The sequence below is a fragment of the Hippopotamus amphibius genome, chromosome 9, assembly GCF_030028045.1.
Source record: "Hippopotamus amphibius kiboko isolate mHipAmp2 chromosome 9, mHipAmp2.hap2, whole genome shotgun sequence".
In the NCBI taxonomy this organism is placed as follows: domain Eukaryota; kingdom Metazoa; phylum Chordata; class Mammalia; order Artiodactyla; family Hippopotamidae; genus Hippopotamus; species Hippopotamus amphibius.
The window spans coordinates 34,147,440-34,164,839 of NC_080194.1; the positions used below are offsets into that span (position 1 = coordinate 34,147,440).

At 37.1% G+C, this 17,400-nt stretch overlaps 1 protein-coding gene across 5 annotated transcripts in view; it reads left to right on the forward strand.

The window, feature by feature from the left end:
* Positions 1 to 17,400, forward strand: part of SBF2 (SET binding factor 2) — a 440,997-nt gene that overhangs the window by 234,903 nt on the left and 188,694 nt on the right. For all 5 annotated transcript variants that reach the window (XM_057749271.1, XM_057749273.1, XM_057749274.1 and 2 more), the window contains 5 exons: positions 4,751 to 4,864; positions 7,537 to 7,614; positions 8,718 to 8,831; positions 9,363 to 9,491; positions 12,798 to 12,896. In XM_057749271.1, coding sequence (XP_057605254.1) covers positions 4,751 to 4,864; positions 7,537 to 7,614; positions 8,718 to 8,831; positions 9,363 to 9,491; positions 12,798 to 12,896 — 534 coding nt within the window. The remainder of the gene's footprint in view (positions 1 to 4,750; positions 4,865 to 7,536; positions 7,615 to 8,717; positions 8,832 to 9,362; positions 9,492 to 12,797; positions 12,897 to 17,400) is intronic.

Here is a 17,400-nt window from a genome sequence, read left to right on the forward strand (position 1 = left end):
GTTATACTTTTGTTGAGTGCTTTAATGTATTCATATTTGAAATGCCTGTGTTAATGCTGATTGGATGATAACTAAAAAACAAAAAGCATTTGCAAAAGAGCAAAGGGTTTTAGTGGAATACAAGTTCAGTATAAGCCCCATCAAATTATTCTGTTCTTAGTGCTATACGAATAAAATACTAAAGAGAAAAAAGTAATATTCTGTATTCAGCGAGTTCTGAAATAACAGGTTTATTTCTCTATACTACACTTTAAGAGGGACTGTAACAAAATAATGGACTTCAGAGCAGGGTATGTAGGATATCAAGAGTTTAGAAACTATATTCTGTGAGGCCCTAAGGAAATTTTCTCAGGTAATTGCCTAATGTTATTTGATAGCTAAAGATAAATATTTAAGTAGCTGTCATAGAAAAAAAGGGTTAGAGGCTAAAATAGAATCAGTGGGTATGGTGGGTATAGAAACAGTTTCTCCTCAGTATAAGAGTTTTCAACTAAATAGAGATGCCCAATGATGATGAGTGGGTTTCCTTATGTGTAAGGAGTATACTCTCAGGTAATGTAAGTAGAGTGCAAGGAACAGGTTATGTGACACTTTTCAGGAAGTTTAAGAAAAATTCTTCACTGAGAAATTGGGCTGTTATGACATCAATGATCCACAAATCCTGAGGAGTTTGTAATTCAAATTCTGTTTTAGTTTTAAATGCCAGCAAAGAGGTAAGCTGTGTAAGTACTTTTACATAATTATAGTTGTAATCAAATCATAGGTGTCATTTAAACTGACAAAAGACCATTCTACATTGCAGTTGTAAGCAGGATTCTCATTCATATATTAATCATTCTTTCTAACCTTATATATTGATATCTAGTTCCTATTTAACTGATATCACCATATAGAAATCTGTATAAATCAGTAAATATTAAGTAAAACCTCATTATTACTAATGAGAAACACACTTATCTGGTTTGTAGGTTATTTTTTCCCACTAAATATAAACTGTCTCTGGAAATTAGACAAACCAAGCGCTGACAAAAGTAAATTTCTTAATTTTTTATTGAATAAATTAGAATTAATTTTAATCCTATTATCAACATAATAACTTCATCAATCTTGGCTTAGTTTCTCTATTACATTTTTACATGTTATTTTATTTTATTTTATCTTATCTTATTTATTTTTTTGCCATGCAAAATTATCCCCCAAATTTCCCCAGACTCTACTGCCCCTGATGAAGGCACTCAGCAAGTTCTTTTCAAAAATAACCCCCTTCAGGACAGCCCCTTTCTGTTTTACACAGCATTGTCTTAGAACTGGGGTCGAAGTAATTAAAAAACAAGCCAACAAAAAGCAGAGACTCCTGAGGCCAGTGGTGCTAAACTCACAGGCCAGAAGGGGACACCATGACCTCTCCAGGAGCTGCCCATTCATAAGCTGACAAAATGTAACCTCTAAGTACAAAATTCCAATTATCAAAAACAAACAGGTGTCAAGCATAAGCTACAGTAGGTACTTCCTCTTGGAACAGAGAACTGTCACGCTCCAGAAGGTAAAGGGGGACCTGAAATCCCATCTGCTGATCAAGCCAAGTGCCTATTTGAGAAGCTGGGGACAGGGCTGAAGGAAGAAGGCAGCCATCAGTGAAGACCCCACCAGCCAAGCAAGTGGTCCCCTCCAAGGGTATAGTCTCATGATGCCAGGTGTTCTGACCTGGACTTCAGCACTTGGGTTACCCACTGGCATCACATAATCTTTCTGATGATTCCACATTTTTTCTTGACCAGAGACTCTGATTTGGCAAACCAAATCCTAGCTTGGTGCTTGCCCCTTCACTGGGACATGATTCAGATCCTAATGTAAACACCACAAGAACAGCTAATGGAATCAGAGTGCTGAGCTCTCATCTGTGACACAAACTATCTAGATGACATTCTTGATTCATCTCACCGTCAGAGATTGTGGTCACTAGAAAAGCACTTCAAAACACTTCATTCCTTCCTACTAAATGCAGAAATTGTGCCGAGACAGGCATCACCAGCAACTTCTCTTATTTTTAAATACTTAAAAACAAAAGGGTTTTCTAACCATAAGCCAATCCTCATGCGTCCTGCATCCCCTAAGGGGGACTGAGGTATAAAAACACAGACAGCTACAAAATATGCCCTAGAAAAATGCACAGTCCTCATAAAACCAACATCTCCCCATCAAACATCCTACTAACTCAGCACAGAAGTGGTGAAGGCTCATCAGAAAATACAAAATGAGTATTATAGAAATAGAGCCTGAAGCACAGAGCATGGTTTCCTCTGGATCCTTCTCACACCCCTGCGTCCCCTCCTCCTTGCTGCTCCAAGAGGAAGGTTGTCCCACTCCGACAAGGGAAGAGGGAGCCCAGGAGACAGCAGTCACCCTTCCTTCTGGATCCGGACACATGCCATTTCCAACTTTCGAGTCAGAGAATTAGGCTCTAAGAATTCAATGCTAATTGCAATAGCTTTGCACTGGGGAAAGTTTGCCAGAATTGCCAACAGCCATGGGGCTGACCAAAAAGCTGAGTCCATCGTTGTGGCTGGAGATGTTTTCAGTAACCTTTGCACTCTTCTGCTCCATGCCTGCACCAGTCCTATGCCTACCTGAGCAGTGGAATTAAAGTGGCTAGTCTGTCACCAAGCACCATGCTAGGGTCCTTTCCTTGCCACCCTCCCCACAAGGAAAGGACTTGCCTGCTCTGAGATCTGTGTCCTTCCCAGAGAGAGTCCTGGCTGTTATCTGGAAAGCAGAACAAGGACTCTGAAAAACATGACTTGGGGAATAAGTCCACACAGAAAGGTAAAACCTGGCTGAGATTTCCATGGCGATGCAGCCCTTAGAAGACAGACTCCAGGAAGAAAAGGCATGAGACACCAGAGCTCCAGGGCTGTTGTCCCCACTGCAGGGACAGTGTCCTGCTGCCCCAGGGGGGCCAGAACCCCAGGGTCTTCTGATGGTTCTGCACCATCCCCCCTTGGTTGGGTTATGCATTCACTGGTTGTCAGAAGTTTCTGATACTGCTGGGGTGTGAAGGGAAGAACTGGCAGAATGTCCTGCCCTGCTCACTAGACTATACACGTCATAACGGTTCAATGTGTACAAGTTTGGGTAGCTCTGCCGGCTGTACTGGAAGTAATCCGTCAAGATGTTGTTGCAGCTGTGCTGATAGTCCCCTTGCTGGGGGAAGAGGATGCCATTAATGGGGCTTCTCCAGGGGGCTCCAATGATGCTCCTTACTGCTCAGGTCCCCCCTCGTGATGGGGAGGAGGTGCTTCCAGGCTCGCTGATTCGCGTCATACTTGGTCTTGTTGTACAGAAAGACCCCCAGGATGGCCGTCATCTTGTCCAGGACGTTGGTGCTGGTGACTGGGTTTCGCAGTATGATCAGGGACACTGTGATGACCATGATTCTCTTGGTGGCATTGGCAACTGAGTAACTTAGAGGGCTGATGAAGTTGAGGATGGTGAATGCAATGATGTTCTGGGCAAAGTTATAGAAGCCACTGACAGCCTGGAGCAGAAGCGTCAAAAGCCACTGAGACACATAGGTCAGGTCACTGCTGACCAGGAAAGCCGAGAGGTCCATCAGGACCCACATGGGAGTCATAAAAAAGACAGCATGGGAGCCCAAGATATTCAGCAGCCGGAGATGGTGGATCCTTGAATCTCTTAATACCTTTTTTGCGGAAAATATTCTGAAGCGAGAAGCACGATGTGGCAGCAAGGGCACTGACAAGCCCCCACTTGTCGAAGGACAGCTTGGTGACAGTGGCCAGCAGGACATTGCTGGGGATGAGTGAGCGGTATAGCTTGGCGCTCTGTCTCTCCTTCATGATGATCCGGGAGAGCGACATGAAGTATCTGCTGAAGGCGAGCAGCAGCGGCGCAGCGGCAGAAGTGGGTGGGTGACTGATGTGGACCAGGCCCAGGGCCTGAGATGCTCAGCAGTGGGGGCACATGCCAGGCGCCGAGTAGAGATGGGAGCCCCGCACACAGTGCCAGGATGTGGCACAACGACACAGTCACAGGGAACGGGTAGGCACTCAAGATCACCTTGTTGACCACAGTGCTGCCCGCACTCAATGCGTACCACAGCAGGCACAGCGCCGCCACCTGTGCCGCCAGGCCCACTGCACCAGCTACATGTTATTTTAAAATAGACTTTGTAAAGTGCTAAAAATAAGTTTCTTTCTTACTTGCCTACACAGTACCATTTTGATGTATACTAATTGCTTTGCTTGCTAACTCTTATAATGATTACTGTGTTGTTTAGGATGGGGCTGAATTACTGTAATAAAGCGTGCAAAATGCAGTGGCTTAAACAAAATGGAATTTTATTTAACATTCATGCAGCAGTTTGTAGGTAGAAACGTTCCATTGTGTCAAACCAGTTTGCTCTGTGAACTCATTCAAGGTCCAAGCCTCTTTGCTTCTTGTTCCTCCACTAGAATCCACACAGGCATTGTCATCCTCTGAATGTTCAAAGTTGGGTTACTGCTGGTTCATAGTTTCAGCCATGGGAAGGGGAAAGAGATGGTAGGAGGGCCTTAGCCCCGCTGTTTTGAATGCCTAGAAGTGTGCACATCAGTTTTCACATTCCATTGGCAGAAATTTGGTCACACGCCATAACTAATTTCAGAGGAAGCTGGGAAATATACAGTAGCTGGGAAGCCAGTCTAGAAATACATTTATTAATTACAGATTAATTTTTTTTATCTTTTTTCAGTTAGATGTAATCATAGCTGATTTGGATGGAGGCACTATTAAAATTCCTGAATGTATCCACCTCTCTTCCCTTCCGGAACCACTTCTACATCAGACTCAAGCAGCTCTTTCTTTGGTATGATGTATTTTTTATAGTAATTTTCTCTTGATTTAAATCTAAACTAAGATAATTGGATATCATTCATTGACAGTGTAATTACTTAAAGAGAGTTATGTCTTCTTAAAACATGAAATATTCTCCTATAGTAGTTAGAATAGGATTATTTACTACATATTATCTAAAGAATATACTTTGAATCCTAACTGAATATTTGTTCTACTTTCATTTTTTCACTCAGCATACTTATTTAGTAGTTGCTACATACTGAATACTATATACTGAACACTATGAAAACAAGACCAGACAATGCCTTGAAATCCCTGATTCTCGACATCCCTTATTAGAGGCTAGCACCTGTTCCTTTTCCTTCACCTTGCATCTCCTTTCTTTTTGGTAAATGTGCTTTTTGCAAAAAAAGTGTGATAGTGACTGGCCAATGTTTCCAAGTTACTACAATAAGATGTAACCTATTGATAGACTAAATGTCCAGCATTCTGTGCAGAGAAGATTTAAGAAATCTTGTGATCTGGGTGTTTCTCATGAAACAAATTTAAATTTTTTTGTCAACCTTTGTTTATTTTTAAAAGCACAGTATTTTATTTTACTGACAATATTTTAGGTGCCCATTCATCCATCATCAGAAATTTGAAGTGTATAAATTCTGTATTCCCTTTCAAGCTGTTACTAGAACTAAGGCATTCATATTCATCTTCAATAGTATTCCAGTCTGAGCTGTTTAAAATCTTTTTTTTTCTTCCCTTAAATAGGAACTTAGATAGGAACTCAAAAGTCTAGGATTACCAGGAGGGATTTATTCTCAGAAATTTCCAAATTTGTGTCAGTCCTTATGTTGTTATAGTGGTATCTATGGGATGGAAACTTTTAGAGAAGACTGACTTTTCCCAATATAATTTGTAATCTGAAATACAAGGTGTGATAGAGTAAAAAGCATACTAATTTAGGACTTAGGAGACCTAAATTCCAGTCTACATCCTGCCACTTGATATTTTTGAGCAAATCATACTTTATGTCTAGGCCTCTGTTTCCTAGTCTTTATTAAGAGGATGAATGTTTTGTACAAAGAATGACAAATGACTGTTTCCCAAAGTGAAGTATGGAGATGATTTGGGGTGGTAGGTGACAACTTTTTTAATTTTAGTAATTATGTATTTATTATAATGTTTATTAAAAATAGCATACAAAACCTGTGACTTCACAGATGACATCTGAGAAAATACTAGATTTAAAGATGAGTTGATTTAAACACATTTTAAAGAAAAATATTAGCTAAATAATTGCATCAGTGGTATATGGTTATAGCAAAAGCTGAGACAGTAGTAGAGTGATTGAAAAAAGTTTTATGTTTCTAGAACTATTAAATAAGTTAAAAAATCTTACATATGATTACTTGATATTTTTAATTATTCAGGGATTAAGTACCAAAATTAACAAAGATTAAGATTTTAGTTCTTAAGTTGATGGCTCTTGGTAGAGGTTCTGCTGCACACTGGTAAACCTTAACCTATAACACCTGTACCACCAAATTTGATCAGTGAGTAAAATTCATTTCTGATGAAATTGAGTATGCCTTTTTGTATAGTTTTCAAGCACTATAGTGGATTATGTGCTACAGTGTACATGAGAGCATAGTATACTGGCAAAATAGGACCAAAAGGAAATTACATTTGGTGTTCTGTGTGGGAGATTTGACACAGAAGTATATGAGCTTCATTTGATCAGTAAATAATTGTAATCAAATGGTTACACAGTACTCCAGCTATATAGTAATCATGGATAATTTTATAGACATGAAGACATTATACTGTAGTAATGATTTGGTGATTGGATTATAAATATTATCAATATTTTGGTGCCATGTATAAGTATTGTTTTGAGTCTTTTGGTCTATTGTAAGTATACTACCAAACCCTGAGTATTTGAAAATGATTCTGCAAAGACAGAAATTTGCTGCATTCTGATACAGAATTATTTTTTTCTCTGTGTAAGTCTTACCTGGACCTTTCTTTCACACCTGCTCCCCAGCCTGCTTTCTTCAAAGCCTAATGCAAATGTTACCTTCTTTTTTTTAACTTTCCCTTGGTTGAATTAATTATACTTTATTTTCATATATTATTATTTTACATATTTATAATACTTGTCAGATTGTGTTATGCTGTTATCCCTCTGGACTGTGAGGTTCATAAACTTATTTCCTTTCTCTCCGTATTTTAGTTAATTAATTAACTAATTAATTTTTAATTACACTAAGAAACATAAAAACAAATGCTTAGGATTTTCAACTGTGTAGGCAAATAGCTCTGCTCTAGACCATTCTTTTCCCAGAAGTGACTACTATTTTATAGTTTAGTGTGTGTTTCAGAACTTCACTTTCATTTATATGTATATCAGTGCATGTACATATACAGATTTAGGATTTATTTTGTTTTATTTTCAAATAAATGAAATCAAACTGTGTTTTTCTAGAACATGTTTTTTAATTAAGTAGTTTTTCTTAGAGATCTTTTCACATAGTACATACAGAGCTGCCTCAACTAACTCGTATTTCACGGAGGGAATATATTATCATTCACGTACTGACACTTTTTCATCTTAATGCCACAGGTAGATCAAATAATAGGTTTTATTGATGTTAAGATCTTTTACATAACAAAGCTTCTTTGCTTTAGATTCTACACCCAGATTTGGAAGTAGCAGATCACGCTTTCCCCCCTCCACGAACAGCTTTATCTCACTCAAAAATGCTGGTAAGAAATTTAATATTTAAATTTGATGTTTTTAAAGAGTTGCTTTTCTTTGTATGTTTTTCAGAGAAGCTGAGTATAGTGAGTGTTAGATGGACAGCCTAGTAAAGGTGTGCCAAATTAGAAATTAGAAGAATTGTCACTGACTGACCTTGTGACCTACTCAAAGAGAAGCCACAGGCAGTAACTGGCTGGAAGGGGAGTAGGCTAAAACTGTTGCTCTGAGGAGGCATGAGTAAGTATAGGACAAAAAATCAGAATCTAGATTAGAGTCTGAAAAACTGCCAAGCATCAAATCAAAAGGGTCAGGCAAGGATAAAAAAGGGAAGCTTACAAAAAATGGAAAAAGAGATTGTTGGTTACAGGAGAGAATTAAGTTTAAGGAATGAGTCGGTGAATGTAGCTCCAAATGGAAGCCATAAAAGAGTGAATATATAACAGAGACACTTTTTTTGTTTTGATCAATGCATTTCTTAGAGATGAGCTTTGTGGCCAGTAAGGAACATTATGGAGCTGCACAGCTTTGACAAATTATGAAGCATTTTTAACTGTTTCTTCATCAATTAAATAAGGGTTTGACTAAATAAATCTGTAAGTTTCCTTAGAGTTCTAAAACTATGATTTTTTTAAAAATATGCATTATCAAAACAGATTTTTAAATCATATCTTTTTAATTTAAGAATAGATTTTTATAAATTGGATAAACTTTGGAACTATTTCATAAGCCTTTGAAATACAGTCTTTTTTCTTTTGTATTTGTGACTATAATTCTTTTGATGGGTATAAAAATCTTGGGAAATATGCCCTTCTCTAACATGGTGAAAGGGAAAACCCTGTGATTTATGATTTTTTCTGAGAGGAAAGTTGGATTACTAGATGCAAGTTTTGTTCAGTTTTTAAAAGAACTATTTAACAGCCTACACTGTCCAAGAATGGGACAGACTAGATGCCCACCACTTAGTCCTGCCACAGATGAGACTTCCGTGTAGGAAGCATGGACAGATTTATTAGAATCTCTCAAGTTCTTTCCAACTTTTTGACTTTGTGATTTTTGTTCGTTTTTTAAGAAATTCAATTATAGAACATATCTCTTCTTATATTTTCAGGATAAAGAAGTACGTGCAGTTTTTCTTAGATTATTTGCACAACTTTTCCAAGGATATAGATCATGCTTACAACTTATACGAATTCATGCAGAACCAGTAATACATTTTCACAAGGTAAGATGTAATACGATACTATATGTGTCCAAAATGTAGACTCTAATTTAATATAACAACTTGGTTGTCTTTTTCTAGCCCTGTATTTTGACCTTAATTTATCAAATGTGATTATTTAACATCTTTGCTTTGTGTAATTAAGTGATAATTTTTTTTCTTTTTTTCTTTATTTTTATTGGAATATAGTTGATTTACAATGTTGTGTTAGTGTCAGGTGTACAATAATCTTTAATAATACTGCAGAACTGACATTTTCCTTTAGAGTACGTTAACTTTAAATTGCTTTTTTCTTTTAAAATTGAGGTTATTTCTGATTTCTCCTCCTGCTTTAGACAGATTCATTTTTATTCTTTTCAATATATGTAGTATTTCGGGTATCAAAACCCTTTCAGAGAGAAATGTATTTTATAACAACACATTTATGCATAAAGACATTTATTCAGGCTTTGATCTTTCTATTATATTTCCGTTTTGACCATTCATCCATTACTAAGTGATAACTTATTCATTTCACATTTTCTTTCTTTACAGACAGCTTTCTTGGGACAGCGTGGTTTGGCTGAGAATGATTTCCTCACTAAAGTTCTCAGTGGAATGGCATTTGCAGGCTTTGTTTCAGAAAGAGGTCCTCCTTATAGATCCTGTGATCTCTTTGATGAGGTATAGTTCTTATCAAATGAATGCATTATTTACAGACAAAATTAGACTGGTAGATAAAAGTAGAAAAGTAGTGTTTTAAACATTTAATCAAAATTAAAAAAATTTATTATTATGCATGTAAGATCTTGGTGTTTATAATGTGGTTTAGAAAAATTAGGAAAAATATAATTATTGGTTGTCTCAGAAGTACATAGAAATCCTGAAAACTGAATTTTTTTTTTTGGCTCTGCCATGCAGCTTGCAGAATCTTAGTTCTCTGACCAGGGATGGAAGCTGTATCCCCCGCAGTGGAAGCGCAGAGTCCTAACCACTGGACCACCAGGGAATTCCCTTGAACAACTAAATTTTAAATACGTGATTAAAATCTTTTTGAAAAATTGACAGTGATTGTATAAATAGAATTTATCAGTTTTATAGAGAGAAAGGTCTAAGTTTAATGTATAAATATTTTATTTCAAATTGCAGTTACATTTAGTCTGTCAGTGTCCTAGAGCCATAGTTTAGCTAAGCCTTTTTTTTTTACTGTTATCTTTTTTTTTTCTTTAAGCTCTTTATTGGAATATAATTGCTTTATGCTCTTGTACCAGTTTTTGAGGTACACTAAAGTGAATCAGCTGTATTTATACATATATCCCCATATCCCCTCCCTCCTCGTGACTCCCTCACACCCTCCCTATCCTGGCCCTCTAAGGCATCACGCATCGAGTTGATCTCCCTTTGTTATACAGCAACTTCCCACTAGCTATCTATTTTACATTTGGTAGTGTATATATGTCTATGCTACTCTCTCACTTCATCCCAGCTTCCCCTTCGCCCCCCACCCCCCCAACCCTGTGTCCTCCAGTTCATTCTCTGCATCTGCATCCTTATTCTTGCCCTGTCACTGGGTTCATCAGTACCATTTTTTTTTTTTTTTAGATTCCATATATATGAGTTAGCATACAATATTTGTTTTTCTCTCTCTGGCTTACTTCACTCTGTATGACAGACTCTAGGTCCATCCACCTCATTAAAAAATCAGCTTTTTCTAGCTCCCTTAGGAGATATTAAATCTATGGAAGACAGATTTAGTCTCTATCTTCAAGGAATTGGCCAGATAAAAGAAGAATTAGGGCAGATATAACTGAAAATAAGGATGCTATTTTGTTAGTTGTGATTTTTCTTATTGAAATGCATCTTTCCATTTATCATTTGACTATGTTCACAGCAGCCCATTCTGGTGCATTGGGCAGTGACTCTTACTCCCATTTCAGTTTCTGGAAGAGCATTCTATTGGAACCAATAAATGTAAAAGTTCGTAGAATTCTATAAAAGAATAACACTCCTGGCACTCAAGGTATTGGAGAATAGTAATAGTGATCATATTATGCTGCTGGTGGTTTTATTTTATATGGAGAAGTTAGGAATGAAGCTTTTACAGATGGTTGGTTCAGAGAAGGGTCTTTTATTCTCTATAAAGATAATTAAGTAAGGTAAGAATGAAAGAGAAGGCACAGGTTTTAGTTCTGAGTATCGAGATCTGCACCAAATGCTTTACTTAATAACACAAAGCATATGAAGATCTAGGAGAGATTGCCATAAGGTGGACAGTTTTTTCTAATCACTATTAATCTCTGATTCTCTAATATGATCGATCAGTGATTATCTGATACTAACATATACCAGCCTTTAGATCTTGAACTAATTGATACGTAATGTTTTATGTGGATAAATTAGGTGCTACCCAAGGTCCTTTCTAGTGCCTACATTTTAGTAGTCTCTGACGCATTCTAAATAGTAACATTGGTTTATGTACCCCTTTCCTTTCTATCCAAATTCCTTTAGTAACTCTCTTTGGCAGCTTCATCACAACTAATAAGTCAGATTGATTACTTCCAGAAAACTGGCTTGCCACAGCCTCTGACTATGCTTGTAAGTGCTTCCCTTGCTTGAAGTGCTCTCTTTCTGCTTTTCAGTCCATTTTTCATACTCTGTTCATATCTTACCACCTCCTCCGACTTTTCCAGAGTAGATGACTCTGAGAGCCACTAGTCTGCATTAAGCTTTATTTTATGCCTCTAACTTTATATGGCAACTTGTCTTTTATTATGCATATTTATTTACACAAGATAGCTAGCTTGCTAGCTAGATACTTCAGATTGGAAACAATGATAAGGCAAGGACTCTGTATAAGATTCCTATTAGGTCTTCCCTTAGTGTTCATCCAGTTCTGTATGTTCTGTCTGCAGTTTTGATTTTTGATGTCTTATTGATGTTGTTACTTGAAAGCCAGTTATTCATATGTATACTTCAGTCAAGAGCCTAAAAGAAATGAGACACCAGACCTATGTAATTTCTTCTTCTACCCTCTTCAGCCATTTAATTGGTTTGCAGAGGAATGTGCTTTTCAGAAAATTGCATTTGCGCCTGGGAAAGGGATCCTTGTTTTCATTTAGCAGAGGGCAGCCTACCACACAGAAGGCCTATGGAGCTTTGAGCGGCAGCTTGCACTGTGTGTGTCTTATCCCCACACTCCCATCAAAAGACCTCTTAGAGGGAAAGAAATGTTTGACTTTCTTTGGCAATCCTTCTGAATTCTGGCCTAGAATAGGTGGAGTCATTGTTTTATGTGTCTTTCGGCCCCAGTGAATCTATTAGTTCCTAGAATGAAGGGTCCTGTATTATACCCTTAAAAAAAAAAAAGTCTGTCGTCTACCTCCTCCCTGTACTTCATTTTTGCCTGTCAGTACTCTTTGCTCCACTCCAAGTGTACACGCTAACACAGTTCTCCCAGTAAGTTAGTTGGTAAGGAGATGGATCAGAGTTTATATAATTTGAGAACTAGAAGGAACCTGAAGGTCATCTTGTTCTTCCCTCTTATTTTAGAGATGAAGAAACAAGCTCAGGAGTTTTAGTGACTTGTTTCAAATCACGCTGTTAGCAGAGCTAGGACTAGAGTGACCCATCTTGAATATTTGGTTTATATTTTGTGAGTTAGGAAAATGTTTGAAAACTTTCTGACCATCTAAAATTCTCAGAGTGAGAGAATTCTCTAAGTGAGGCCTGGAGAATGAGAGAATCTGAGTTCCAGAAATGACTTTTTCCAAGAAAATCATCAGAGAGAGACCCCCAGAACATCCAAAGACTTGATTGACTCTGTACCTCTAGAATAGAGGTGAAACCTAGTAAAAACCTAAAATACTTTGGTTTAATAATAGTATACATTTTGGATGCTTTTTGGTTTACAGATTCTGTGAAATTATCACACGGCTTTCTAATTCAGCATATTTTGGTATTGATGTTTTGCTATTTGATTCTTTTTCCAAGTTGGTAGCTTTTGAAGTAGAGCGAATTAAAATTGAAGAAAATAACCCATTGAAGATGATAAAGCATGTCAGAGAACTTGCTGAGCAACTATTCAAAAATGTAAGTATATTTATTTAGACAGTCCTTAATTTTATTATTTATTTTTAAAGTATTTATTATTATTATTTTTTGGCTGTGTTGGGTCTTTGTTGCTGTACACAGGCTTTTCTCTCTAGTTGTGGTGAGCAGAGGCTACTCTTCATTGTGGCGCATGGGCTTCTAAGTGCAGTGGCTTCTCTTGTCAAGGAGCACGGGCTCTAGGCGCACTGGCTTCAGTAGTTGCAGCACGCGGGCTCAGTAGTTGTGACACACGGTCTTAGTTGCTCTGCAGCATGTGGGATCTTCCCAGCCCAGGGGTCGAATCCATGTCTCCTGCATTGGCAGGCAGATTCTTAACCACTGCGCCACCAGGGAAGTCTCCAGACAGTCATTAATTTTAAACATATTAGTAAAGTATTTTGTTTGAAAAATTGAAAAGCTTCATATTCCTACTGATTATCTTTTTTGCTCTGATTTAAAACCTTTGGGACTATGGGTTTACAAGATATTACAGTTCGTACTATGCCTCAAAACAGACCTCATTTTTCAAAGTGATTTTCCTGTCAATTGCTGTATTACAAAAACATATTAGTCAGAATTTTCCAGTTTGTCATTTGCCTTCATTGTGATTTTCATTTATTAGGTTTCTGTCTTCTCAAGAGTGTATTGAACATTTTTGAGATGTAAAGATTAGACTCATTGGAGACCAGAACGACCTCAGACAGAATTGACCAATGTATTCTGCTTTAGCTTGGTACAGTGATTGTCCACAGTATCAGGAAAAACTTTTGAGTTGTGTTGTTTTGAACATACAGGGAGTGAAAAGCTGAAAGAAAGAAAGAAAACTGTCAGGTGACTACAGAAACTCAAGGGTGAAAATATTCCCTGATAGAAGAAATGCAGTAAGTTAAGAAGGTTGTAATGTGGTTAAGTGTGCTTTTGGATACCAGAAGAGACATAAACCTAAGATGCATGCAGGAAGGTGGATTGTGGCTGATTACTAGTCATTTCTCCCGTGTGTGAAGATTTTCAGAGCTGAATCTTTTTACTAACAAAAGGGAAGTAAGTGAGAAGTATGATCTTCCAAGGGAAAGTTGAGGGAAGGTGTATTTTAAAGGAAATACAGTTAAGAAGGATTTGGGGTTAGTATCCTGGTGTTGTATGGCTTCATTATTTGAATAGGTGGACTTTTTTGGATGTTGGATCCTTAGTAAGTGCTTTGTCACACCCATTCGAAATCTGAGAACCAATTGGATAAAAGCAGGAATACTAAACTGGGTTTCTTTGTTTTGTATTATTCAGTTATTTAAGAATTTTACTCCTAAACTTATTTTAAAATTTATCCCTTGGACTGATATCAATTCCACATTTATAACGGTGTCCAATATAATAAATCTGTTTCTTGATTAGTATGCTAAAACTTAAAAAGAATTCTGTCAGAAGGAAAAATTGTGTTCTGTGCTGGTCTTTGCCATTTATTGTCAGTATGATGGCTGTATAGTACTAACGTATAGTGTGATCACATGAGAAAATTCTGTTGACTTGTAATAATAATAAATTTGAGTGTTTAGCACAGCGTCAGGCATGGAATTTAGCACTTTGCATACATCATCTCTAATCCTTATAACAATGTAAGATAGGTGTCATTATCCCCATTTTACTGGGAATAATTGGCTCAGGATCATATGGTTGTTAAGTGGTTGAATCCAGATTTTAAATTCAGGAATTTTCATCTGTCCAGTTCCTAAGCGTATGTTCTTTCACTCCATTAGGCTGGCTCATCTCCAATTGGAAAAATAGTGGTACTTCCAATGGCTGACTTTATACTTTTTTCTTTATAAAGCTCTGTAATGCATCTTCTCATTTGATCTTGGAAATAGCCCTGTGAGATAGATAGGGCAGGTGTTGATATGTGAGGAAGTTGAAGATTAGAAGGTTTTTTTCTTTGCCCACTAGGAGTGATATATTTATGGATTTCAAAGAATAGCAAAACATCAAATGGGAATCAGTGTTTGAGACTGTGGGACCGATCTCTTTAATAACTGAATGTTTATTTCTTAGGTTTTTACAAGACTATTCCAGAACTGTAAAATTTTATAGCCAATAAGTGACCAGAGCTGGGGTTCTGACACAGGTTTGTCTCTTGTCACAGGATAGAATATGCAGTGTGTGTAAGGGAGTGTGCCAAGCCATTTTGATGCAAAAACAAAGTAACTTAAATGTAATGATAACTTAAATTTGATCTATAACCTACATTTAGTGAGATGTAGCTTACACTAAGCCAAAACAAAACTGAAAACTGCAATAAAATAACTATCTAGTAATTATACATTCTTAAGAGTGATTGTAAAACACAAACAGCCTGCATCCTATAGAATAACCCTTTTTTTTTTAAATTTTATTTATTTATTTATTATTTTTTGGGGGGTACACCAAGTTCAATCATCTGTTTTTATACACATATCCCCGTATTCCTTCCCTTCCTTGACTCCCCCCCCCCTCGAGTCCCCCCCACCCTCCCCGCCCCAGTCCTCTAAGGCATCTTCCAACCTCGAGTTGGACTCCCTTTAGAATAACACTTTTAAAGTGATCATCATGAGGGACTGTATTACCCAGGTAAGATATGGAAATTGCCCTTCAAATGTACTCTGCATTTCTTGAGCGCTCGCTGGAATTTTTCCCCTCCACACTCTTAATTCTGTTCCATTAAATTTAATCAAATCTGTATATCAGGTACCTATTAGTTCCAGGCATTTTCTAGGTATATGATTCCACTAATACCTTTGAGAAGAGGATACACGTATGTGATGAGTGAGTATTTGAGAATATCCCAATGGATTGTCCTCAGACTTTATGAGATTCCTTCCAGTTCTGTGATTCTGAAGTCCATGATGGTCCTAAGATTCCTGAAGTAAATACTTTACAAAGTTAAAAAGCAGACATGATGGTAAGATTACTTTCTTGGATTGTGCAGGAAGTTGAGGGGAGGGAGGTCTCAATGCGAAGAAAATAATCCAGACGGTTCTATTTTAACTGGTCAGTTTTTTTTTTTTTTTTATCACATTTCTAAAATTTCCTTTTGGTAAGCAAAAGCCAACCATATAATTTGACTGTTTCCTTATTATTGGGTTAGAATTGAAACCTGGTGATTCCATTCAGATGTTTGTAAATACTTTATTGCACTGCAGTCTGGTATGTGTATCTAGCCTCTCTCTTTCACTTTCCTTTGAAGTATCTCAAAAACGAACCTTAATTGTCCAGTTTCTTATCACCAGTCCTTTATAGTGCTCTTCAGTGAGTAGGAATGTGAGTAGATGTGAGTAGGATGAATTGCAACTGGATTTAGCTGCTCTTTTAACTTTTGAAACTTCCTAAATAATTAAGAAAAATGTTTGGTGAGTTTGGTGGAGGAGGAAAAGGGAAGGTGGAATGAAGATGAAGGAAAGGAATAAATCCGTTAGAGACAAATCTGTGTTGGCAAAGTTATACCGTGAAGATTTTTATTGGCCATACATTGGTACAGCTTTTCTTTTCATGCCCAGTTGATAATAATGTGTCTGCCTACTTTGGCTTTCAGAATCCTTGATGTCTACATGACAGCACACTTAGCTACTCACCTGCTCTTTCTCTATGGTTCTTGATATACACTTATAAAAGACAACTTGCTGAATGCGAAATGAGAATATTAAGATAGGTCAGAAGAAGAGCATTATAAACATCTATTCCAAGGCATCAAGAAATCAATTGAACATGTGTTTTACTGTTTTACATAGTGCAGTTTTTCTAATTTGTTTTGCCGCTGTGGTAGTACATAAACATTTGCCAGATTGTGTAATTTGTCTCTTTTCTTAAAAATTAAAGGAAAAATGAGAGGACTTGGACTTTTAATATGAGATTTCTAATTATGCCTAATAGGTATTTTGTTGCCCAGTGTTGAAACAAATAAGTTTTAAAATTCCAGTGAGAGAACAAAGCCCTAATACAGGAATAGCCATTCTTAATCACGTAAGATCCGTTCCCTTTACGTTTCTGCAGAAAGTTAATTTTACTAGCAGGCCCATTTAATCTACGTTGATGATATTTGTACTTTTTGCCAACTGTGAATAAAGGGATTTGTTGTTGTTATAAGAAGGAAGTTAAATATTGTGATCATCTTTCATCTCAAAAAGTCAAAACCTAACTTATTTATATTGTTATGATGAAGTGAGGCCCCCAACCCAAAGCATAAAAATCACATTCCTTCCTCCATCCTATCTGATTTGTTTGTTCATTGTCAGATTTACTGCGGTATAATTTACATATAGTAAAATTTACCCTTTTAATGTACAGTTTGGTGGATTTTGACAAATGAATGAAGTTATACCACCACCACCACCACCACTCTAAGGGTATAGAACATTTCTGTCACCTGCAGAATTTTCTTAGTGCTCCCTTAGAGTCACATCCTCCTACCACTTCAGACTTTTGGCAACTGATCTGTTTTCTGTCCCTGTAGTTTTTGCCTTTTCCATAATGTCATTATGTA